This window comes from Rana temporaria, chromosome 5 (genome assembly GCF_905171775.1).
Source record: "Rana temporaria chromosome 5, aRanTem1.1, whole genome shotgun sequence".
NCBI lineage: Eukaryota > Metazoa > Chordata > Amphibia > Anura > Ranidae > Rana > Rana temporaria.
The window spans coordinates 82,322,230-82,349,447 of NC_053493.1; the positions used below are offsets into that span (position 1 = coordinate 82,322,230).

At 45.8% G+C, this 27,218-nt stretch overlaps 1 protein-coding gene across 2 annotated transcripts in view; it reads left to right on the top strand.

Moving 5' to 3' along the window:
• The window catches only part of TTC21A (tetratricopeptide repeat domain 21A), a 116,363-nt gene that overhangs the window by 81,354 nt on the left and 7,791 nt on the right, over positions 1–27,218 (top strand). For both annotated transcript variants that reach the window (XM_040352773.1, XM_040352771.1), the window contains exons 19-26: positions 439–577; positions 4,202–4,305; positions 9,744–9,932; positions 10,896–11,006; positions 15,000–15,081; positions 15,419–15,569; positions 20,658–20,819; positions 22,713–22,908. In XM_040352773.1, coding sequence (XP_040208707.1) covers positions 439–577; positions 4,202–4,305; positions 9,744–9,932; positions 10,896–11,006; positions 15,000–15,081; positions 15,419–15,569; positions 20,658–20,819; positions 22,713–22,908 — 1,134 coding nt within the window. The remainder of the gene's footprint in view (positions 1–438; positions 578–4,201; positions 4,306–9,743; positions 9,933–10,895; positions 11,007–14,999; positions 15,082–15,418; positions 15,570–20,657; positions 20,820–22,712; positions 22,909–27,218) is intronic.

Consider the following 27,218-nt stretch of genomic DNA (forward strand, 5'->3'; position numbering starts at 1 on the left):
TTTTTATAATTACTTTGTTCAATTTCTGCTTACCGAGATAGTCCTCAACACTATTGGTGTCCTAGGGCAACACTTGGAGTAGCCCTTGACAATTCCCTCTCCCTTTCAGTGTCTTGTATATGGGAGATCGCAGTGTTGGCAGAAGGTTGCTGGAGTCCTTTGTTGGTGGTTTACACTATACAAGATCATTTATTTTAGATCCGTTATTTAAATTCATAGGACCCTAAATAAAATAGTAATTTATCAAAGTGTACTTTCAATTGTTATGAAAGTTTGAATATTAGAAGATGTATGTCATGTGAATAATACCTCCGTTCTACCACCAGTGCAGTCTGCTATTATCAGAGTGTAGACCTCTGCCTCCAGCCTGCTGTTCTCCATTCACCTGTGACCGTTTCATGGAATGTGATTGCCGTCTCACCTTTATCTTATTCCTAGGCAGTAAATTACTATGAAGCAGCTCTGAAGATGAGTGCAGAGGAATTTCTGTGCTGTGATCTTGCTGAACTTTTTCTTAAACTCAAGAAATATGAAAATGCAGAAAAGCTTCTGAAACATGCTCTGAACCATGACCCTGGTATGTTTGCCTTTATGTGAAAGGAACTGTCTATGTCTATGAACATATTTGAATTTTGGTACCCAAATATTGAACAAATGAGTTGAAATATGAAAATTGTATTTATACAAATATGTTAAAAGGACACAAATCCACAGTTCTGATAAAACAGCAATTCATGATAACATCATCAAACAATAAACTATACAGACAAGTCTAGCTAATTACCTTGTAGCCTCAGACAATTGCTGAGGACACATGAACTCTTGATGCACTGTATATACTCTACATCAGTGGTCCTCAGCATGGACTTTAAACCGGCCCGCCCGTCCCTGACAGGCAATGCCGGCCGGTTACACCGCAATCCCGCATGTGTCACATGTGATAAATGTCCCGCCCTCCTCCTCCTAGAAGACTAGCTTGTGTGATAGAGCCAGTGTGCTGTCTGTCACACAAGCTTGTCTAGGAGGGCGGGACATTTATCAGCGCGCCAGAACTGTTACAGTGGGGGAGCATACAGCCGGACCGACCGTGACACAGCACAGTAAGGAGGCTTACATTCGGGGGGCTGGCTTGTGATGATGGATGATGGGCTGGTGGTGGTTGAGGGATGATGGATGAGAGATGGGGAGCTGGTGGTGGTTGAGGGATGATGGATGAGGGATGGGGAGCTGGTGGTGATTGAGGGATGAGGGATGGGGAGCTGGTGGTGGTTGAGGGATGATGGATGAGGGATGGGGAGCTGGTGGTGGTTGATGGATGAGGGATGGGGAGCTGGTGGTGGTTGAGGGATGATAATGATGATGATGAGGGATGATGATGAGGGATGATGATGATAATGGGGAGCTGGTGGTGGTGAGGGATGATAATGATGAGGGATGATGATGATGATGAGGGATTATGATGATGAGGGATGATGATGATGAGGGATGATGAGGGATGATGATGATTGCAATGTTCTTGATCGGCTTGCAATTAATGATTGTGAGGGGGGGGTTGCAATGAGGGGCTTACAATGATGATGGCGAGGGGGGGTTGCAATGAGGGGCTTACAATGATGATGGCGAGGGGGGCTTGCAATGAGGGGGTGATGATGGTGAGGTGGGGGGGCTTGCAATGATCATGATCGGTTTGCAATTAATGATTGTGAGGGGGGGCTTATAATGATGAAGTGGGAGGGTTGCAATGATCGTGAGTGGCTTGTAATGGTGAGGGGGGGGCTTGAAATGATGGCTTGAAATGAATTTTTATAGTCCGGTCTGAGGGACAGTGAACCGGCCCCCCTGTTTAAAAAGTTTGAGGACCCCTGCTCTACATGTTTCGTGGCAGAGGCAGCTTCTTCAGGGCATAGTATATATATATATATATATATATTATCATCTACAACAAAACAAAAATTCTATTATAATAACATGTCAATGGATTGTAGTAAGGGGAAAAGAGTCACGGGTTTGCTTACCCAAGAGAGAGCAGCACCCGGACGGCAGTCAAGATTGGGACGCCATAGACTCTTCCCAAGCTGACAATACTGTTGTGTAAAGGTGTCTCTGTTGCTTGTCCAGTAGAGTGGAGAAACCCCAAGACAGGAAGTGTGTTACTGGCCAGATCACTAGGTGAAAATAAAGGATAAAATGCAGCTTTTACATTTATACTTTTTTGCAACATATTCAATTTGTATTGTTTGTATTTAATACCACTTTATATAACTGCACTTACAGTTTTTTTCTTTGCCCCCCTGCAAAATTCCACAAATACCTGTTGAGCCTGCCAGAGAAGTCTACCTAATTCAGCTACCTGTGATGGCATTGATTATGCACTGCTTCTGAATTCAGAGTTGCTACTTTCACGTAGACTGTGTCTACTTTCACTACAGTGGGATTGAAAAATGTAAAGGGGGTATGGCTGGTAGCATTGTCACTGCTGATTCACAAGCCTGTAGGTCAATGGTGGTCAACTGGAAAATTATAGAGGGCCTCAAGGGCAGCATCTCAGCGTCGAGAAATTTTGGTCCTGACTCAATTTTCAGCATTTCACAATGCACACTGAAGAACTTGGAGTACAATAACCCCAGTATTGGTCTCAGTGGACTCAGTAATAACCTCCAGTATTGGTGTCAATGGACACAATAATAACCCCCAGCATTGGTACCAGTGGACACAATAGTAACAACACCTGGCACTGGTGTCAGTGAATGCAGGAATAACCCCCAGCATTGGTACCAGTGGACACAATAGTAACAACCCATGGCACTGGTGTCAGTGAATGCAGTAATAGCCCCAGCATTGGTGTCAGTGAATGCAATTAAAATCCCCATTACTGTTGTCAGTGGATGCAATTATAGCCCCCAGCATTGCTGTCAGTGAATGCAATAATAGCCCCCAACATTGGTGTCAGCGGAAGCAAGAATAACCCCCAACTTTGGTGTCAGTGGATGCAGTAATAACCCCCAACATTGGTGTCAATGAACACAATAATACCCCAGCTTTGGTGTCAGTGGATGCAATAATAGCCCCCCAGCATTGGTGCCAGTGGATGCAATAATAGCCCCCCAGCATTGGTGTCAGTGGATGCAATAATAGCCCCCAGCATTAGTGTCAGTGGATGCAGTAATAACCCCCATCCCCCCCCCCCCCACATTTGTAGTTATGGCAGGTAAATTTAACCCCACTGCCTGTATTGGTGGTCAATGGCAATAAAAGTTAACCTCCCACCTGCGTTGGTGGTCATGACAATGAAATGTAAACCTCCCCCGCATTGATGGACATTATGGTGGTCAGTGCCAATGAAAGTTAACCCCAATCCCCCCCTTGATGACGTACCAATTACACACTCCCATGTTGCTCTTCCGTTTCCCAGGAGACAACTCTGCCCACAGTACAGGCTCGCTCTCAGAGCTGATGCTGGAACACAGAGTGTATTCTAGCGCCAGACACCCTGCTTACACTCTGCTTTTTACATGGTGCCCAACATCCCACAGGCTGCACGCATTGGGCTGACAGGACGCATGTGGTCCACCTTCTGCGTGTTGGGCACCAGGACTATAAGTTGTCAATCAGCATCTGGCCCCGCATGGTCCTACTCAATGCTTTCAGTATTGGCAGCACTGTCTCTGCTGCTGAGACCCTCCCATTGTGAGCTGCAGTGTCTGGGAGGGGAAGCATTTGAGCCACAAATGAGGGAGGATTTGGCTCAGCCGGGAAACGTAAAGAACGTTTTTCATTACCTTTTATGAGGCTTGTACATTCTTTCATTTAGTTGTACTTTAACAGTCTGTTGACAATAAAGGAACAGCATTACGCTGATAAGTCATCAACTCAGCTCAGTATGCTCTCTCCTCCTTGGCTGTTAGCGCTGCCTCTCCTTTTCCCAGGAAAAGTGCTGCTGTGCACGGGATGGCAGAAAGTTGAAATCAAATCAGATGTAGCTAGCTGTGTATAAAAAATATATTAACTTATTTTTAAAGGAATACACAGCTCCTTTAAATTGTGTTTTTGCCAAGAACTAAGCTTTAAACCTGTATCTGTGCTGAACCAGCAAGGACATATTTAGAAACTTTCCTGGAACTGAATAGGTAGGTTATGTTCAATATTATTCTATAATATCAGCGAGACAAATTCTAACACAATGCATTATATTTCTTTTCAGTTTCTGATTTGCCATCACTGTTTAATGATGTGAAGTATCTCATTTTACTTGGATGTACATACAAAAACTATAAAACAGAAGAAATGGTTGACACTTTAAACAAGGTAAAATAGCCACCGACGTTCTGCAGCCAATGTGGGAAAAAATGCATACGTGAAGCTTTAAAGCGGTGGTTCACCCTAAATAACAACATTCTACCATAAAATACAGCATAGTAGCGTGAGCTACAGTATGCCTTTATTTATTTTTTTGGTGCCGTACTCACAGTTTAATCCCATAGTGTAGTTTCAGACTCCCCGCGGGGAATGGGCGTTCCTATGGAGAGGGAAGATGATTGACGGCCGGCTATGGCGCGTCACGATTCCCGAAAATAGCCGGAGTAGGTCTCGGCTCTTCACGGCGCTATACGGCGCCTGCGCACAGACTAGGCGCAGGCGTCGTGAAGAGCCAAGTCCTATTTCCTATTTCCGGAGAAACGTGACGCGCCATAGCTGGCCGTCAATCATGTTCCCCTCTTGATAGGAACGCCTACTCCCCAAAAGAGTCTGAAACTTCACTACGGCATTAAACTGTGAGTACGGGGCCAAAAAATAAAATAAAGGCATACTCTAGCTCGCGCTAGCATGCTTGATGGCATGCTAGAAAAAAAATAAAAAATTCTTAGGGTGAACCCCCGCTTTAACACCGTAATCTCTTTATATTGTATGTGGTTTTGTTTCCGTAATATACTTGCCAAGAAAACTAACATTGCGTTTAGTGAAATTGTTATTTTAGTGTTCCCCTCACTCCTAAGTGGCAGCTACTTTTCAAAACACTTATCTACCTGCTCCCAAGTTCTTCACCGTGTAGCCCCACCTGGCACCAACAGCTTTTACAGAAAGAAGTTCAATATGTTTCCAACTTCTACTGCACATTAGGGATGAGCCGAACACCCCCTGCTTTGGTTCGCAGCAGAAAATGCAAACAGACAAAAAATGTGTTTGAACATGTGAACACCGTTAAAGTCTATGGGACATAAATGTGAAAAATCAAAAGTGCTATTTTTATAGGGTAATAAAAAGTGTTTGGGGACCCGGGTCCTGCCCCAAGGGACATGTATCAATGCCAATTTTTTTAAACGGCCGTTTTTTCGGGAGCAGTGATTTTAATAATGCTTAAAGTGAAACAATAAAAGTGAAATATTCCTTTAAATTTCGTACTGGTGGTGTCTATAGTATGCCTGTAAAGTGGCACATTTGTCCCTGCACAAAATGAAATTTGTAAAGGAAAAAAAGTAATTTAAAACTACTCGCGGCTATAATGAATTGTTGGGTCCCGGTAATACAGATAAAAGAATTGAAAAAAATGGCATGGGTTCCCCTCCAATCCATTACCAGGCCATTTGGGTGTGGTATGAATATTAAGGGAAACCTCAAACCAAAAAAAAAAAACTTTTATTGTTTCACTTTAAGCATTATTAAAATCACTGCTCCCGAAAATCGACAGGACCCAGGTCCCCAAACACTTTTTATGACAATACCATGCATATAAGCCTTTTAGCACTTTTGATTTCTCCCATAGACTTTTAAAGGGTGTTCCGCGGCTTTCGAATTTGCCGCGAACACCCCAAATTGTTCGCTATTCGGTAAACTTACGTTCGACTCGAACATCGGGCTCATCCCTACTGCACATGAACGCTGCTTGGCTCATTCATCCCTTTGGCTGCTTCTATTTATGGTGGACCCCAACCATCCAGACTCTGGCTTTACCCATAGGAATAATGGGCTGAGCTGTGTAGGCATGTAGTAGGAGCAGGGTGAAGCTGGGAGTTCCATTTTGCAAAGGGTGCTCGGCACCACACAGCAAAGGACTCAAAATAAGGCTGAAGTTAAGTATTTAGATTGGTAACTGTCACCCAACTTCAAAAAAATGTACAGTTGTGTTCAAAATAATAGAGGCCAACATTACTAACCAGATCAATCACTGTTTTTGGTATGAATTATATTTCTACATGGCAAATAATTTACTAGTAGGTGTTGTAGAGTAATAGAAAACCAACAGACCCAACAGTCATAACATGCATGCTGCCGATTCTGTGTAAATGAATCGTTAATTGAAAGGGGTGTGTTCAAAATAATAGCAGTGTTGAGTTCAATTAGTGAGGTCAATCAGTCTGAAAAAACAGGTGTCAAACAGGTGGCCCTTATTTAAAGATGAAGGCAGCAAATGTTGTACAAGCTGGGTATAGTGCATTTCTCTCTGAAAATCTGAGTAAAATGGGTCGTTTCAGACATTGTTCAGAAGAACTGCGTACTTTGATTAAAAAGATGATTGGAGAGGGGACAAAAAGTGCAGTAACTGATAGGCTGCTCAGCTAAAATGTCAACTAAAACCAGAAAGACGTGAAAGAAACCGTTAAAATACGATTTGAATGGATTGAAGAATAGCCAAAATGGTAAGACTCAACCAATGATCAGCTCCAGGGTGATCAAAGAAGGTCTAAAGTTACCTGCGAGTACTATAACAATTAGAAGATGCCTATATGAGTCCAAAGTTATCGGCAAGAAGCCCCCGCAAAGTCCCACTGTTGAAAAAATGACATGCTGAAGAAGTTACAATTTCCCAAAGAACACATTGAGAGCCGGTTCACACTGGGGCAACTCGTCAGGCGGCTCAGCCGCCTGACGAGTCACGTCCCATTCAATGTAATGGAACCGTTCTAATAGGAGCGACGCAAGTCGCTCCGACTTAGAAAAAGGTTCTTGCACGCCTTCGGGGGCGGCTCGGGGCGACCTGCATTGACTTCTATACAGAAGTCGTTTTGCAGAGTCGCCCCCAAAGTCGTGCCGCGGAAGTGTGAACCGGCTCTTACTGGCCTAATAAGAAATTTTGTGGACTGATGAAAGCAAGATTGTTTTTTTTGAGTCTAGGTCTAGGGGCTGCAGACAGTTTGTCAGACAACCCCCAAACACTGAATTCAAGCCACAGTACACTATGAAGACAGTGAAGCATGGTGGCGCGAGCATCATGATATGGGGATGTTTCTCATACTATGGTGTTGGGCCTATTCAGGGATCATGGATCAGTTTGAATACATCAAAATAGTTGAAGAGGTCATGTTGTCTTATGCCGAAGAGGAAATGCTCTTGGAATGGGTGTTTTAACAAGACAACTAACCCAAGAACACCAGTAAGCAAGCAGTATCTTGGTTCAAGACCAACAAGATTAACATTATGGAATGGCCAGCCCAAACCCGGACTTTAATCCAATAGAAAACTTGTGGGGTGACATCAAAAATGCTGTTTTTGAGGTGAAACCAAGAAATGCAGAGGAATTGTGGAATGCACTGCAATCGTCCTGGCCAGAAGTTGGTCGACTCCATGCAACACAGATGTTAAAGAGGTTGTAATAAGCTCCTTCTACAGGCCTCAGATGGACCTTGTCTCCGAGCGCGTAGCCTGTTGTTTCTAGTCTCACCTTCCTTCCGGTGCTCTCCCTGGTCCCGCTCTCTGGTAATGTCATCATCTGCGCCTCCATGCTGAACCTGGCTGTTTCCTGGTGGCCACAGGATGGATTTCTCTCCCTGCCAGCAGATCCGTGGATCTAGATGGACCTGATACTGGACTGCACCGTGCATCATGAGACCCTGATGAGCCTGTTTTGTAATTGTGTATTGTAAATGCATTTCTTTTGAGATTAAACATAGTGGCCCAGATTCAGGTAGATCGGGGCAATATTTGCGTGGGCAAAGAGCAAAGATTTTTCTCTGCGCCCACGCAAATATTTCGTTTTGCCCGCGATTCACGGAGCATTAGCTCCGTAAATTGCGCGGGCGCAATGCTAATTAGCCCTGCGTAAGGGCGCCTAATGTAAATGATCCCGCCGGGGGCGGGAATCATTTAAATTAGGCGCGCTCCTGCGCCGAGCGAACAGCGCATGCTCCGTCGGGAAACTTTCCCGACGTGCATTGCGGCAAATGACGTCGCAAGGACGTCATTTGCTTCTAAGTGAACGTGAATGGCGTCCAGCGCCATTCACGAATCACTTACGTAACCGACGTGAAATTTAAATTTCACTAGCGGGAAGCGCAGCTATACTTTAGCATTGGCTGCCCCTGCTATTAGCAGGAGCAACCTTGCGCTAAAGTTGCCGTACGGAAACTCCGTACCTTGCGTGCCCAGGGCCCGCGCAACTTTTGTGAATCGGTGGTAGTATGCAATTTGCATACTATACGCCGATCACAATGGCCGCGCCCCCTAGCGGCCAACGCAAGAATGCAGCCTGGGATGTGAAGGCATAAGGAGGCTTATGTCTGTCATATCCTAGGCTGCAGTCGGTGTAACGAGGTTCCTGAATCAGGAGCACTCGTTACACCGGAGCAAGTAAGCCCTTGCGCCGCGCAACCTATGGTTGCGCGGGCGCAAGTGCTTCTTGAATCTGGCCCACTATCTGACATATTGCACTTAGGTGACGCCTCCCTTTTTCTTTCCTGGTCTTCCCCTAACAGAGTTGGCTTTTCTCTGAGGACAGCTGCCGCCCACCATCTTCCTATCTCCTTCCTTTTTAGGATTGGTCATTTTGTACCACTATATGGACTATAAAACTGTGACTGTTTTCTAGACATATACATTGCCCATTTTTTAAGTGTTCGGTAGTAACAGTGTTTGCGCTAACAGTTTATTCCAAATTTCTGTACACAACAAAGAAAAATGCAGACACTGCTATTTTTAGGAACAGCCTAATGCCGCGTACACACGATCATTTTTCGGCATGAAAAAAAACGACGTTTTTCGGCATGTAGAAAAAATGTTGTTTTTTTTCAACTTCATCATTAAAACGACGTTGTCCACACACGATCGTTTTAAAAAAATGCTCTAGCAAAGCGCGGTGACGTACAACACTTATGGCGGCACTATAAAGGGGAAGTTCCATGTGGATGACGCCACCCTTGGGGCTGCTTTAGCTGATTTCCTGATAGTAAAAGACGATTCACGCTTTTCTGTCTGATGAATGTGCTTACTCCATTACGAATGGTAGTTTTACCAGAACGAGCGCTCCCGTCTCATAACTTGCTTCTGAAGATGCACAGGTTTTTAACGTCGTTTTAGCCCACACACGATCATTTTTTACAACCCGAAAAACAACATCATTTAAAACGTCGTTAAAAAATGCAGCATGTTCGGGGGAAATTTTTTTTCGTTTTTCAGAACCCGAAAAATTATGTGAAGCCCACACACGATCATTTTAAATGACATTTTTTAAAAACGTCGTTTTTTTCATGCCGAAAAATAATCGTGTGTACGCGGCATAATATTCCTTTTTCTTCACTTTTTGTAAAGTAATAACAAATTTGAAACCTTTTTGTTCATGTTTTGATTTGCAATAGACTGTGCAGTGCTCCCAATGCATTTGCGTGTAGGGGAAAAAAAGCTATTATAAGGATTTTGAGCTTTATTCACTTTTTTAAACACACTGCTATTTTGAACACAACTGTAGGTAACTCTTTTATTAACCTTGCTAAAATTATTCTTCTCCCTGAATCTGTCACTGGATTTCATTTCAGGCACTGGATATTCAGATGAGAATATTGAAGCGAGTTCCCTTTGAACAGCCAGATATGATCACAAAACAGTTACAAATGGCTTCCAAAATCTGTGTACAACTTGCTGAATATTACTTAGGGGAGAAGGATTACACAAATGCACTAAAATACTACAAAGATGCAATATCATACTACGATGCAGACAATAAAGTAAGTACTTCACATCATCCACCCAGAGAATTTAATATATATATATATACAGTGTAGCCTTGGATTACAAGCATAATCCGTTCCAGGAGAATGCTCGTAATCCAATGCACTTGCATATCAAAGCAAGTTTCCCCATAGAAGTCAATAGAAACTAAAATATTTTGTTCCGCATTGACTTCTATGGCATGCAATACTGCATGTGGCCAGAGGTGGGGGGGCACCGGAGAGCCTCAGAAAGGCTCGGGGACAGCTTGGCTGAACTTGGAAAGGGTCGGGAACTGAGTATTTCTGAATTGCTCGGCTCTGGCACCCCCACACCTCTGGCCAAATGCTGTACTACACATCGCTGTGCCTTGAATTCTGCTCGTTGTGCGAGACAACACTCGCAAACCGAATCAGGACTTAAAAAAAAAAAGGCTCGTATTGCGAAACTGTGTTAACTGCGTTACAAGAAATCCGAGGTTTCACTATACTGTATAGCTTCATGTTCTCCAAATCCATGCAGTAGACTGTAGACTTTCTGAGGTTACCATATGAAGTGAAGCTACAGTGTACCTAAAGTTAAACTAAACTCTCTCAATCAACGAGAACTATTTTTAATCCATTCCTTAGCATTAGTAAATAGACAGGAAGGCATATCATATTTACTTGTTTTATACTTTTTTGTTTGACAGCGGAGCAAATACCTTTGTTGTATTATGTTTGCTGTGATACGACATACTTGGATTTCTGTACCTATTGTATAATTGTACTTGTATGCATAATACAACTTTATTGCAAAAGCACTACATGGTGTGCTTACTCTGTATATTAAAAATGACTGGCTCCATAGAAAAGCCAGAATAATCGAGGAGTGGGTAGTATCAGGTTGGCCAATGTTCAGTCACTGGTTCTTAAAGTGAATGTTCAATAAAAGTATTTGGAAATGTTTCAGAAACCTACTGATCCCATTTCATTTAACAGGTAATGCTACAGTTCTCACATCTGTTCCTTACAATGGATGACTTGGATGGCTGTGAAATGCAGTGCAATGTCCTACTTCAGGACCCAAGATATAAAGATGAAGCTACCATGGTAAACTGAATGTTGGCTTGTCATTCATGTTCTGTATACTGCAAAAAAAACTATATTTATTTACTGTATTTGTATTACCCATACTGTATAATATATACGTATGCACAACACAAAGAAAGGCATTAGAATTAAATAGAAACGTTGGGTTGATCCACATGTTTTCATTCATTTGTAGGCCAGACTGATGTCTTGGTGCTAAATAGCTAGCTGGGGTACAAAGCTTTTTTAATGTCTTCTTTATATATATACAGTGCCTTGCGAAAGTATTCGGCCCCCTTGAACTTTGCGACCTTTTGCCACATTTCAGGCTTCAAACATAAAGATATAAAACTGTAATTTTTTTTGAAGAATCAACAACAAGTGGGACACAATCATGAAGTGGAATGAAATTTATTGGATATTTCAAACTTTTTTAACAAATAAAAAACTGAAAAATTGGGCGTGCAAAATTATTCAGCCCCTTTACTTTTAGTGCAGCAAACTCTCTCCAGAAGTTCAGTGAGGATCTCTGAATGATCCAATGTTGACCTAAATGACTAATGATGATAAATAGAATCCACCTGTGTGTAATCAAGTCTCCGTATAAATGCACCAGCACTGTGATAGTCTCAGAGGTCCGTTTAAAGCGCAGAGAGCATCATGAAGAACAAGGAACACACCAGGCAGGTCCGAGATACTGTTGTGGAGAAGTTTAAAGCCAGATTTGGATACAAAAAGATTTCCCAAGCTTTAAACATCCCAAGGAGCACTGTGCAAGCGATACTATTGAAATGGAAGGAGTATCAGACCACTGCAAATCTACGAAGACCTGGCCGTCCCTCTAAACTTTCAGCTCATACAAGGAGAAGACTGATCAGAGATGCAGCCAAGAGGCCCATGATCACTCTGGATGAACTGCAGAGATCTACAGCTGAGGTGGGAGACTCTGTCCATAGGACAACAATCAGTTGTATACTGCACAAATCTGGCCTTTATGGAAGAGTGGCAAGAAGAAAGCCATTTGTTAAAGATATCCATAAAAAGTGTCGTTTAATGTTTGCCACAAGCCACCTGGGAGACACACCAAACATGTGGAAGAAGGTGCTCTGGTCAGATGAAACCAAAATCGAACTTTTTGGCAACAATGCAAAACGTTATGTTTGGCGTAAAAACAACACAGCTCATCACCCTGAACACACCATCCCCACTGTCAAACATGGTGGTGGCAGCATTATGGTTTGGGCCTGCTTTTCTTCAGCAGGGACAGGGAAGATGGTTAAAATTGATGGGAAGATGGATGGAGCCAAATACAGGACCATTCTGGAAGAAAACCTGATGGAGTCTGCAAAAGACCTGAGACTGGGACGGAGATTTGTCTTCCAACAAGACAATGATCCAAAACATAAAGCAAAATCTACAATGGAATGGTTCACAAATAAACATATCCAGGTGTTAGAATGGCCAAGTCAAGGTCCAGACCTGAATCCAATCGAGAATCTGTGGAAAGAACTGAAAACTGCTGTTCACAAACGCTCTCCATCCAACCTCACTGAGCTCGAGCGGTTTTGCAAGGAGGAATGGGCAAAAATTTCAGTCTCTCGATGTGCAGAACTGATAGAGACATACCCCAAGCAACTTACAGCTGTAATCGCAGCAAAAGGTGGCGCTACAAAGTATTAACTTAAGGGGGCTGAATAATTTTGCACGCTCAATTTTTCAGTTTTTTATTTGTTAAAAAAGTTTTAAATATCCAATAAATTTCGTTCCACTTCATGATTGTGTCCCACTTGTTGTTGATTCTTAAAAAAAAATTACAGTTTTATATTTTTATGTTTGAAGCCTAAAAATGTGGCAAAAGGTCGCAAAGTTCAAGGGGGCCGAATACTTTCGCAAGGCACCGTATATATAAGTATAACAGTTTTCTTTGTTTAATACACAAACTTTTCTCTCCCATCTGGCCACCACTTTTCACTGGTCTCAGGAACTCCTCCTGTGCTGCTCCCTTTCTACCCAACACTTAATTAGCCATTTGCCAACCTGACTGTTTTGTCACACAGTGTGACATAAGTAGCAAATATTAATGAGTACAATAAGATGTCTGTAAGCAGCTGTAAAACCAAGCAAATATCTCTTCCTGCCCCCAAGGAGCCCATGATTTGGAGCTGAACATAATACATTTATAGTGGCTTATCTTCAGCTTTGCCTGCCCCCCACAACTTTAGTTGTAAGTAGTAGAATAGTATGTTGGAAGGCAGTGGAAACTTAGATTGCAGGTCCGGGAAAGAGAGCAGTCTCCCATAATGAAAGACATGCATGAGGTAAATTATCCCTAGGGAGCTCCACCTGGGTCCCTGTTGGAGTTTGGCCAATTCCTCATGTGATTTATTCCCCCAAAAGTGGGCTGTATGCTGTTAATTGCTGCAATTGTTTGACCTTATTCCACACCTTTTGAAGAAGTGTGTAAGTGGACATTTGTTTGTTGGACCGTTGAAACAGCTGTGCTTCCAGGACCTCCTATAAGCTGGAGTTTAGCTGATGAACCAGCAGGTCTGGGAGCCAAGTACTGCAGCTGTGCAGCCAAATAGTATATTTAAGGGTTGGGGATCGCCAAACTACCCCCCTCCTTTGGATATTGCGGGGGGGGCAGGGTTCTGGAAGGGCCTCCCGGAAATGTGCGACCGCACTGTAGCCATCATTCGGCTATAGCACGGTCAGCAAGAGGCTAAACAGTTATTTCTCATTATCATTTTTTCTTGATTTTCCCTTTCTTTGTCCTGGAAAAGATTGGTATTTGTAATGTGGGCTATTAGCAGGGCCAGCACTACCGTTAGGAGAACTAGGCAGCTGCCTAGGGCACACTACCACCTAGGGCGCAGCTGCAGCCACTGATTTCCCTCTCTCCACCACAGTGACATAGATAAGGGGGGTAGGGATGTGTGAACCCCATCCAAAGCACCCTGCACAAATGCTCTGGGGGGTGATTGGTTGCTAGAACATTGGTGGTCCTAGCAACCAATCTTGTTCTTGCCCCACCCCCAGGCCCTGACTTTCAGAGAATGAGGAGGGCAAGGACAGAACTTCCTCCATCAGACCTACCTGGCCACGGAGTGACACCACTGCAGGCAGGAAACTGAGACACAGGGCGGGCTTTGCACAGATTTTCCAGGCTGACCAGTGGCGCTAAGGGACTCAGGTGAGCTGAATATCCTGCTGGTGGTACCTGTAAAAATGGCTTGCCACCTCACCTACCCCTCATGCTGCCTCACCCACCCCCATACTGCCTTACCTACCCCTCATACTGTCTCACCCACCCCTCATACTGTCTCACTCACCCCTCATACTATCTCACCCTACCCCCCCCATACTTCCTTACCTACCCACCCATACTGCCTCACCTACCTCCCCATACTGCCTCACCTACCCCCCCCATACTGCCCCACCTACCCCTCACCCACCTCATGATGGGGGGGGGGGTGAAAGTAGCTGGTCTTGCCTAGGGCACAAAATAGTCTAGCACTGACCCTGGCTGTCGGCGAGGAATGGCAAAGAGCTGAAGTGGAGGCTTCAGTGCCAGATGGTCTTTCTGATGGGTTAGATTTAAACATACCCACAAAATTCACATGCCCATATATTCAGAAAGCTGTAGAAACGTAATTAAAAACATGTCGTTAGCAACATAAACCATATAATAATAATAATAATAATAATAATAATAATAATAATAATAATCATAATATATTTGTGCATTGTTACCTTTGTGCAGTCTCCAGATATCCATTAGCACTAAGTTTGATAATGACGTAATCATGCAGCATCCACAATGATGTCATTTTGTATGAAGGGCAGGCCATATACCCAACATTCAGGCCATTATACATTTTCATGTCACTAATACATATACGGTACCTCTGCAGGCTCTGCTTAATAGTCATTAGAATTAGGTTTAGAATACAAATAATGTCATCATCATTATTAGCCCTCAAATTCAACTGATCTTCTGTTCTTACCCATTAGATGATGGCAGACATCATGTTCCGGAAACAGCAGTATGACAAAGCTATAGAACATTTTCAACGGGTTCTGGAAAAAACACCAGGTCTGAATATCTTTTACTGATATAATTCAATGTTTCCCATACTTGCTTATTTGTGTATCACACTCACAACCGTTGCAGTATTTCATTGACACTTGTACTACAAAAATAATCACGTGTTCCACCCACCTACACTTCCACTATCCAATCAGGACTTCTCAAAATTGTCCACTAGGCCAAACGGAAGCCCCTACAAACAGTCTTCCTGGTCTCGCGGCCACTGGTAGTTGACCATAGAGTATTTTTGCTTACTATACCCAATAGTATCATTTTATTATCAGTCTTCGTGTGTAAGCTCTAATGCTAATGCTAGTGCCATGCTATTCTGTGTGTATTTTAGATAACTTTACAGTCTTGAGTAAACTGATTGACTTACTAAGAAGAAGTGGAAAGCTGGATGATGCTCCGAAGTTTTTTGATACCGCGTTGACTGCATCTTCAAGGACCACACTAGAACCTGGCTATAATTACTGTAAAGGTCTTCATTGTTGGTAAAGAGACAACATCTCTATATAATCTAAATAAAACTTTAGTTTTGTTAAATACAATTACTGCAAAATTGCATGGTTCATACACAAGCCATTGTGTACCTTGATATTGGTAAAAATTAAGCTGTAATGATATCCTGCTGAGACAATTTTACATTTATCCTATATGTTTACCAAAGAAACAGATTTCGGTTTGTATAAGAAATGTTCCCACATTTCCCATTTCCTGTTCTGCTAAAAGTTTACACTGAGCTTCAGGTCATATTACAGGCAGCTGGCTAATGGAATATTGCATCTTCACAATGTTGTTTAGTAGGGTTGTCCAGATACCGATACCAGTATCGGTATCGGGACCGATACCGAGTATTTGCGCGAGTACTCGTACTCGCGCAAATACTCCCGATACCAAAATAGAATACTTTTTTTTTTTTTTTTGTGACATCGAACACAAATTGGATGGCACCATTGGATGGCACTGATAGGTGGCACTGGCATTGATTGAATGGCACTCATAAATGGATGGCACTGATAGGTGGCACTGGCATTGATTGAATGGCACTCATAAATGGATGGCACTGATAGGTGGCACTGGCATTGATTGGGTGGCACTGATGAGATGCACTAATAAGCTGCCTCCCTGCACTGATGCACTAATGGGCACTGATCTGCACTGATAGGTGGCACTGGCTAGCTGCACTTTTGGGCACTGGCACCGATGAGCTGCACTGACAGTGATCACTACTTCAATGATATGTAGTTTTCCAGTACCGTATGCTAAAAAACAGCCCCACACCATGATGTACCAGTTCTTCATAATTCTAAAGAAAATATCTTTGGTCTGTATTGTGGTTTGAAAACGGTCACATGACATTAAAAAAAAGTATCGGTATTCGGTATCGGCGACTACTAAGTATCGGTACTTGTACTCGGTCCTAAAAAAGTGGTATCGGGACAACCCTATTGTTTAGGAATTCAGTCTTTGGTGAGCTACTGTCATGATCTGTGTCATGACTCTGGTCACCTGCTGGTGGCACTGTTCTCTTCAGTAACAGGGGTGCAGTTCTGGTGGCCTCCAGCAGGTGTCGCCCAATACAGATTTGCACAGGTATTTAAGCCCGCCCTAAACTGGAGTTCAGGGCTTCAGTATTTTGCTTGTCAGCCTGTTCCCTGCCTGACCGGTTAGCTGTTGCCCATCTGTTCCTGCTTCGCTCCCTGCCCTGGACCCTGTCGCTTATTGACCCCGGCTTGTATTTTGGACTTTGCTGCTCTCTCCTATCCTTGACCCCTGGCTTGGACCTCGGACTTGCTTATGTCTTATCCCTGCATTACCTGCTTAGTGGTTTTTGGTTGCTGTGTCACGCTTGCTTTCATTGATTGTTTTTCACGTGTGCTTTAACTTAATAAACATATATATTTTTTCACTATGTTGGTGCCTGTTTCCATTAGTGCAGCCCATTGACCTGTTACTCAGTACTCGGATGCCTGCGTGGGCATCCCCTCACATAATACTGAAGCCATATAAACAGGTCGGCTGCACTTGGGAAATTGGCTCTGGGCATTTGCTTTTATAAAAATGCATCTAGAAGATATTGTGTACCTGTCACTCTTGGCAACAGATGACAGAGATTTCTGCTATCAGGAATTAAGTGAATACACTAGTGAGCAGTTGTTGGAATGTATCCGTATGGCTCATGTTTTTATTGATCATGGCAGTGTTTTGTTTGATGATGTGCAGCCATTGATTCGGATCTGCACAGAGTTGGCTCAGTCTGATGCTGCTAATGGACGTGATGATTACACACCTCCTTTTAGTGCAGCTCAGGTAGAGTCTTTGGTGTGGCTGTTGGAGGATGATTCAGCCTTTTTTCATGAGCAGTACTCAGCTTGTCCTCAACAGGTGATTGCAGCATGCATTAATTCTGTGCAGTCTCTGGTCAGACAAGCCGTGTGCAAATCTGATTTTGTACAGCCATTATTACAAGCCTGGTCCAGTTTGTTGTACTCAGCCCCTGCCAGCTTCCAACCATCCATTTCTAGTTACCAACCTGCTGGGATGTCTTTTTCTTTACCCCCAATTCCCACTTTTGCTGAACAATACACCCTGCTAACAACAAAGTACCAGTCCTCTGTTTCCTCCTGCTGCACTTACCCTGCCTTTAACCCTTCTGCTGCTTCTCAACTGCCTCCATTTGTTCCACCAAAATCCTCTTCAAGTTCGGAACCTTCTGTTTCACCACCCCTCCGCTCTTCACCCCTACCAACTGTATCCATTACCTCCAACCCTATACCCATATGCAAACCCTCAGTGGTGAAACCAAAGAAGAAGAAGAAAAAGTTTTTTCCAACCCACTCGATCCTGCCACTAACCCAATCTGCATCCACTTCAGCCAACCTGCTTCAGTCTGTTCCAGTGCCACCTGCCCAGCCTGACGTGTCAGTTGCCCAGCCTGACGTGCCAGTTGCCCAGCCTGACGTGCCAGTTGCCCAGCCTGACGTGCCAGTTGCCAAGTTTGTTGTGGCAGTTGCCCAGCCTGACATGCCAGTTGCCCAGCCTGACGTGCCAGTTGCCCAGCCTGACGTGCCAGTTGCCCAGTTTGTTGTGCCAGTTGCCCAGCCTGACGTGCCAGTTGCCCAGCCTGACGTGCCAGTTGCCCAGCCTGATGTGCCAGTTGCCCAGCCTGACGTGCCAGTTGCCAAGTTTGTTGTGCCAGTTGCCCAGCCTGACGTGCCAGTTGCCCAGCCTGACGTGCCAGTTGCCCAGCCTGACGTGCCAGTTGCCAAGTTTGTTGTGCCAGTTGCCCAGCCTGACGTGCCAGTTGCCCAGCCTGACGTGCCAGTTGCCCAGTTTGTTGTGCCAGTTGCCCAGCCTGACGTGCCAGTTGCCCAGCCTGACGTGCCAGTTGCCCAGCCTGACGTGCCAGTTGCCCAGCCTGACGTGCCAGTTGCCAAGTTTGTCGTGCCAGTTGCCAAGCCTGACATGCCAGTTGCCCAGCCTGACGTTGCAATGCCAACATACCAACTTGTTGAGCCCCTGTCTGCAGCCCAGCCGGAGGTGTTCCTGTCTGCTGCCCAGCCGGAGGTGTTCCTGTCTGCTGCCCAGCCGGAGGTGTTCCTGTCTGCTGCCCAGCCGGAGGTGTTCCTGTCTGCTGCCCAGTCGGAGGTGTTCCTGTCTGCTGCCCAGCCGGAGGTGTTCCTGTCTGCTGCCCAGCCGGAGGTGTTCCTGTCTGCTGCCCAGCCGGAGGTGTTCCTGTCTGCTGCCCAGCCGGAGGTGTTCCTGTCTGCTGCCCAGCCGGAGGTGTTCCTGTTTTCTGCCCAGCCGGAGTTGTTCCTGTTTGCTGCCCAGCCGGAGTTGCCACCGTCTGCTGATCTGCCACCATCTGCGGCCCAGTCTGGCGGCCTGGTTCCTGTTGTCCACCCCGACGTCCTGGGTACGGGCTCCCAGCCTGACGTGCCTGACTTTCAGTTCGATGTGTCACTTTCCCAGCCTAATGACCCTAAATTCGCTGCCTGGCCTGTTTCCACCTCTAGATACCAACTTCCAGACCCTGGTGGTGGTAGGATGCAGGTTCCGTTTCCGGACTTGGGGGGCTGGTCTCCCAATGGGTTAAAGGGCTGGGACCGAAGGACTATTTGGGACTCTTCTGCATCCACATGCACTACCAGGGCAAGGGCAGAATGGGGTGTCCAGAGGCCACCCCTTGGGGGGGGGAACTGTCATGATCTGTGTCATGACTCTGGTCACCTGCTGGTGGCACTGTTCTCTTCAGTAACAGGGGTGCAGTTCTGGTGGCCTCCAGCAGGTGTCGCCCAATACAGATTTGCACAGGTATTTAAGCCCGCCCTAAACTGGAGTTCAGGGCTTCAGTATTTTGCTTGTCAGCCTGTTCCCTGCCTGACCGGTTAGCTGTTGCCCATCTGTTCCTGCTTCGCTCCCTGCCCTGGACCCTGTCGCTTATTGACCCCGGCTTGTATTTTGGACTTTGCTGCTCTCTCCTATCCTTGACCCCTGGCTTGGACCTCGGACTTGCTTATGTCTTATCCCTGCATTACCTGCTTAGTGGTTTTTGGTTGCTGTGTCACGCTTGCTTTCATTGATTGTTTTTCACGTGTGCTTTAACTTAATAAACATATATATTTTTTCACTATGTTGGTGCCTGTTTCCATTAGTGCAGCCCATTGACCTGTTACTCAGTACTCGGATGCCTGCGTGGGCATCCCCTCACAGCTACTTACCTTGAAGGTGTCCATTTTATTGCTAAGGAGATTTTTGGATTATGAAACCACATATCTTGACAGTCTCAGGGGCAGATTCACAAACAATTGCATGGGCGCGGCGTAGTGTATCTCTCGCGCCGTAATGGCGCGCAATTCAAATGCGGCAAATAGGGGCGTGTTTTATTTAAATGAAGCGCGTCCCCGCGCCGAATGAACTGCGCATGCGCCGTCCCTAAAATTTCCTGACGTGCATTGCGCTACATGACGTCGCAAGGACGTCATTGGTTTTGACGTGGACGTAAATTACATCCAGCCCCATTCACGAACGACTTACGCAAACAAAATACAATTTTTAAAATTCGGCGCGGGAACGACGGCCATACTTAACATTGCGTACGCCACCAAATAGCAGCTTTAACTATACGCCGAAAAAAGCCGACTAGAGACGACGTAAAAGAATGCGGCGGCCGCTCGTACATTCGTGGATCGTCGGAAATAGCTAATTTGCATACTCGACGCGGAAAACGACAGGAACGCCACCCAGCGGACGCCGAAGAATTGCATCTAAGATCCGAAGGCGTATGAAGCCGTACGCCTGTCGGATCTAACCCAGATGCCGTCGTATCTTGTTTTGAGGATTCAAAACAAAGATACGACGTGGGAAATTTGAAAGTATGCCGGCGTACTCTCTTTGTGGATCTGCCCCAAAATCTCTAAAACTAGTAGCCGACGACTATAGATGACGTATATGAATGTGTTTGCAGCATAACAAATCCTTAAAAAAAACATATATTTAAATGCCAGCTTTCTGTTCTCTATGTTAATATGTAAATACAATAATTGCTAATACTATTTTTACTGTATTTTTAATTTTAGGTATCTAGGGCAGCCAAACGAGGCCCTGAAATATTTTAACAAGGCTCGTAAAGACAGTGACTGGGGTGAGAAGTCTGTTACAAGCATGATCCAGATATGTCTGAATCCAGACAATGAGATCATAGGAGGAGAGGTGTTTGACAGCCTAAATGAAGATAACAAGTAAGTACATTCCCTTTTACCTAGTCAGTTGACATGTTATGGACAGCTTTTTAGTGACTCTGTCGCTAATCTAAAACTAATTTTGAAAAGGCTTCAAAGCAAAGGGTTAATGCACCGATACAGAGCATTTCTACGAGTACTTGTACTCATGCAAATGCTTTGATGCTTGAGCCGATACCTGGGCAGCCTCAGACATGATCAGTGCGGCGGTGGGGGCAGTTAAAAGCACTGATCTCCCTATATAGCTTTTCTGGCAGCCGCTTCTCCTCCTCTCCCTCTAGCGGCTGTCAGGGAGATCGATGCTTGTAACTGCCCCCTCTGCGGCACCGACTGTCCCCCTTGTCCTCCTCCGAGGACAAACGTGACGCTTAGGTGTAAATGTAGCATCATAGGGGCAGATCCACAGACAGAGTACGCCAGTGTATCTACTGATATGCCGGCGTACTTTCAAATTACCTGCGTTGTATCGTTGTTTTGAATCCTCAAACCAAGATACGAGGGAGCTGCGGTGGCTCAACACGATTGGCACTGCGCTGACAAGCCATTCACCTCTGCAACCAGGGGTTCGGATCCCAGTCTCGGCTACATGTGAATTGAGTTGGGTGTGCTATGCGAGGTAAGCCTGCGCTTAGTACGCCCACCCCCCTCCCACAAAAACTACCACACTTACACGCACTCTAAATTGGGTTAACATGCACGCACTTTGACCACGCGGTCTCTAAAAAAAGAGAGGCGAAGGACTAACGGGGCTGGTTGAGCGGGCTAGATCCTCTCACTTCCTTATAGGGAGTCCCTCTGCCCCGTTGGGCTTCAAAGTGGAGCAGGTAGGGTGGGCTGTGTGGGAGGACCCCCTCACACACCCGCCATTGCCACCCGGGGCATGGAGAAAGGTGGCAGATTGCCTCTGGGGGAGGCCTGCCTACTCCCAACTCCTGCAGTCCGGCTCCTCTCTCGAGTACACGCACAAAAATACACTTATAAAAAAAAAAAACAAGATACGACGGCATCTGGGTTAGATCCGACAGGTATGCGTCCTCGTATGCCTTTCGGATCTAAGATGCAATACTTCGGCGTCCGCTGGGTGGCGTTCACGTCGTTTTCCGCGTCGGGTATGCAAATTAGCTATTTCCGCATTCTCTTACGTCGTCTCTAGTCGGCTTTTTCCGGCTAGTTAAAGCTGCTTTTTTGCGGCGTAAAGTTAGATTTGCCATGTTAAGTATGGCCGTCGTTCCCGCGTCAAAATTTTTATTTTTTCCTTTTTTTTGCGTAAGTCGTCCGTGAATCGGGATGGACGTAAGTCACGTCTAAGTTTAAAAAATGACGCCCTTGCGACGTCATTTTGCGCAATGCACGGCGGGAAATTTAGAAACGGAGCATGCGCAGTTCATTCGGCGCGGGGACGCGTTTCATTTAAATGAAACACGCCCCCTAATCGCCGATTTGAATTCCGCCGCCAGAGATACGAACAAGCCAAAAGTAAGTTACAGCGGTGTAGCGTATCTCTGATACGCTGCGCCGATGTATTTCTATGTGAACCTGCCCCATAGTTTATATTAAACCAATTATATTGTTCCTGTTTTAAGGGGTTAATAAAAAATAAAACTCACAATTGGGCATCACCTCTAAATTAATGTACTTGCATTTAATAAATAAGTCCTGAAAGTCCATATTTGTCAGTTAGCGAAAGAAGAAATGTCACAAACAACATGTGTTGTCCATAGCAACAGATCAAATTCTGCTTCCTCCTTACAGTGGAGGAAGTGAAATATCAAACCTGATTTGTTGCTGTGGGCAACCCTGAATGTTTAACGTAGTTCATCCTTTGGATCTGTCACTGAATAATGCCTGTTGTGAGACAGAACCCCGTAAAGTATGTTTCCCTTTTGTATTCAGCCTATCAGGAGAAAGGAAAGATTCCGAGAAGCTGGGTATTCGGACAGCTGAGAAATTGCTGAAGGAGTTTTACCCCCAAACTATGCTGGGACAGAAACGACTGACAATGCTGCAGTGCTCCTGCCTGGTGGCCACGAAAGACAAGGCCAATGTGGAAACAGCACTTAGTACATTCGCTGAAATGGCAATTAAAGAGGTAATGTACATCCTGTCCTAACTTCCCCCACAGTATGTGTATGGTTTACGTTAACCACCAAATTTGTAACATAGGGCCAGATCCACAAAAACCTGACGTAACTTAAAAAATCCAATTTAAGTTACACTGCCTTAAAGTTTCTACCTAAGTGCCTGATCCACAAAGCACTTATCTAGAAATTTCAGGCTGTGTAACTAAAATTCCGCCGGCGCAAGGCGTTCCTATTCAAATGGGGCGAGTCCCATTTAAATGAGGCGCGCTCCCGCGCCGGCCGTACTGCGCATGCGTGCCGGCCGTACTGCGCATGCGCGAAGTTACGTTACGCCGAGTTTTGAGGATCGCGACGGCTTAAAGTTGCGTCGGGGATAAAAAAAATGACAGCGGCATGCATTCCTGAGAGGGAGAACTCCATGCCCATTTTCAAAGAAAAAAACGGCATGGGTTCCCCCCCCAGGAGCATACCAGGCCCTTAGGTCTGGCATGGGTTGTAAGGAGACCCCCCCACGCCGAAAAATTGACGTAGGGGGTCCCCCTACAATCCATACCAGACCCGTATCCAAAGCACGCTACCCGGCCGGCCAGGAAGGGAGTGGGGACGAGCGAGCGCCCCCCCCCCCTCCTGAGCCGTGCCAGGCCGCGTGCCCTCAACATGGGGGGGTTGGGTGCTCTGGGGCAGGGGGGCGCACTGCGGGCCCCCCCACCCCAGAGCACCCTGTCCCCATGTTGATGAGGACAGGACCTCTTCCCGACAACCCTTGCCATTGGTTGTCGGGGTCTGCGGGCGGAGGCTTATCGGAATCTGGGAGTCCCCTTTAATAAGGGGGCCCCCAGATACCGGCCCCCCACCCTAAGTGAATGGATATGGGGTACATCGTACCCCTATCCATTCACCTGGAGGCAAAAAGTAAAAGTTAATAAACACACAACACAAGGCTTTTTAAAATATTTTATTATTCTGCTCCGGACGCCCCCCCTGTCTTCGTTATTAGCTCAATTACCAGGGGGGGCTTCTTCTTCCACTCTCCGGGGGTCTTCCGCTCTCCGGGGGTCTTCCGCTCTCCGGGGGGGCTTCTCCGGACTCCGGGGGGGCTTCTCCGGACTCCGGGGGGCTTCTTCCATCTTCTCCCCTCTTCCGCTCTTGACTCGGCGAACCCCGGTTCTTCTGCAGCTCTCCGGTGCCTTCTTCTTCAGCGCTGGCTGCCTGCTATGTTTGTGTGTTAGCTCGATTTCAAACAGGCAGCCGGCGCGGTCTTCTGTGGCGTCAGGGTCTTCTGGTCTTCTGGTCTTCCGATGTTGCCTCGTCGCCTGTTGTCGCTGTAATGATGGAAGCGCGCCTTGCATCACATTTATATAGGCATCACCGTCCCATCATGCTCCGGTAGGTACCCACGTGGTGGGTGCACGTGGGTAGGCACCCACCACGTGGGTACCTACCGGAGCATGATGGGACGGTGATGCCTATATAAATGTGATGCAAGGCGCGCTTCCATCATTACAGCGACAACAGGCGACGAGGCAACATCGGAAGACCAGAAGACCCTGACGCCACAGAAGACCGCGCCGGCTGCCTGTTTGAAATCGAGCTAACACACAAACATAGCAGGCAGCCAGCGCTGAAGAAGAAGGCACCGGAGAGCTGCAGAAGAACCGGGGTTCGCCGAGTCAAGAGCGGAAGAGGGGAGAAGATGGAAGAAGCCCCCCCGGAGTCCGGAGAAGCCCCCCCGGAGTCCGGAGAAGCCCCCCCGGAGAGCGGAAGACCCCCGGAGAGCGGAAGACCCCCGGAGAGTGGAAGAAGAAGCCCCCCCCTGGTAATTGAGCTAATAACGAAGACAGGGGGGGCGTCCGGAGCAGAATAATAAAATATTTTAAAAAGCCTTGTGTTGTGTGTTTATTAACTTTTACTTTTTGCCTCCAGGTGAATGGATAGGGGTACGATGTACCCCATATCCATTCACTTAGGGTGGGGGGCCGGTATCTGGGGGCCCCCTTATTAAAGGGGACTCCCAGATTCCGATAAGCCTCCGCCCGCAGACCCCGACAACCAATGGCAAGGGTTGTCGGGAAGAGGTCCTGTCCTCATCAACATGGGGACAGGGTGCTCTGGGGTGGGGGGGCCCGCAGTGCGCCACCCTGCCCCAGAGCACCCAACCCCCCCATGTTGAGGGCATGTGGCCTGGCACGGCTCAGGAGGGGGGGGGCGCTCGCTCGTCCCCACTCCCTTCCTGGCCGGCCGGGTAGCGTGCTTTGGATACGGGTCTGGTATGGATTGTAGGGGGACCCCCTACGTCAATTTTTCGGCGTAGGGGGGGTCCCCTTACAACCCATACCAGACCTAAGGGCCTGGTATGCTCCTGGGGGGGAACCCATGCCGGTTTTGTTTTTTACAAATTGACGTGGAGTTCTCCCTCGGGAAAGCATACCAAATGCCGTCGCTGGAATGGGCCTTTACAAGGTGTGACTAACTTTACACTTTGTAAAACGAGCCCTAATTTTACACTTGCAAAATAACACTTACGGCGCAAAAAGGAAGCTAGAAAGCTTTGTGGATCGCCTTAAGTGCTAATTTGCATACTAGCAACGGCATTTCGACTCGAAATGCCCCCAGCGGCGGATGCGGTACTGCATCCTAAAATTAGGCAGTGTAATTCAATTACACATGCCGGATCTTCTGTGTAACTTTGGAAAAAGCCTTTTGAGGATCGTTTCCAAAGTTACACACAGACTGAACAGCAGTTAAGTCGGAGTATCTCTTTTGAGGATAACCCCCATAATTATTAAATACGGATCTTAACGTGAGTACTTGCTGTTACTTGATCAAGATTTTAGGCATTTAATACGCTTCAATTCTTCTACATAAGTTGTACCTGCTTATCTGCAGCATCTCTACTCTACAGCCATGCAAAGTACAGAATTTACACAGCGTTTCTCAGCTCCAGAAGGCAGAGAGTGGGGATCTAATATCACACATTACACAGCAGAGAGCTGAGTGTAATCTGAGACCTGAGTGGAGGTCTCAGAGGGGAAAAAGCACAGCTGTGGCTGTCAATCACCTGCTGTGTACTGAAGGGGAGGGGCATTTCCTGATATTGTTTGGTGTTGGCATAGAGACTGTCAGAAATGACTCATGGAGATGGCAGAGCAGCCAGAAATCACACTAGGTGCTTTGGATAGAAGCTAGTACACACTATAGAAAGATATGCTTTCTTCCTTTTAAACTTCAGAGGTTTACAACCACTTTAAACAATAACTGTAGGTAATAAACCTTACTATGTATTTGTGTCAACCAGTTTAGAGTGAACCATTGACTCTAAATTATTGTTTTGCAACCTTTTTACCTTAAAGCAACCTTGGCAAAAAGTTTGAAATCTCGTTGAATCCCTGAAATAATGTTCAAGTCTACAGCTCAGCGAGCTGTTGATAGAACCACAATTATTTTGAAAAATAGCAATAAATAATAGAATCAATTAACCACTTGCCGAGCAGCTGCCGTCATTATATGGTGGCAGGCCGGCACGTTCCCACGAATCGCCGTAGCTGTAAGTCGACCCTTTAAACAGCTCTAGCAGGTGTGTGCGTGTTGCTGCACTGCATGATTTACGTGGCTGGCGGCCGCAATGTCCGCGGGCCACGCGCGATCGTGGGCACAAGAGCCAGAACGGGGATATGTGTGTGTGTAAAAACTCTGTCAGGAGAGGAGAGACAGATCGTGTGTTCCTACTAAGTAGAAACAGCGATCTGGCTCCTCCTCTAGTAAGTCCCATCCTCTCACAGTTAGAAACACCTAGCGGGGAACACATTTAACCCCTTGATCGCCCCCTAGTGTTAACCCCTTCCCTACCAGTGACATTTACACAGTAATCAGTGCATTTTTATAGTAAAGAAAATACCATAAATCTATTCTCTATTTTGTAGACGCTATAACTTTTGCGCAAACCAATCAATAAATGCTTATTGCAATTATTTTAACAATAATATGTAGAATACATATCAGCCTAAACTGAGGAAGAATTTTTTTTTTTTATATTATTGGGGGGATATTTATTATAGCAAAAAGTAGAAAAATATTGAATTTTTTTCAAAATTGACGCTCTTTTTTTGTTTATAGCGCAACAAATAAAAGTAGTCTCTAAGGGTTTTTTTTCCTAAATAGCTTCCTTTACCTTAGTGCAGTCCTCCTTTACTTACCTCATCCTTCCATTTTGCTTTTAAATGTCCTTATTTCTTCTGAGAAATCCTCACTTCCTGTTCTTCTGTCTGTAACGTCACACAGTAATGCAAGGCTTTCTCCCTGGTGTGGAGTGTTGTGCTCG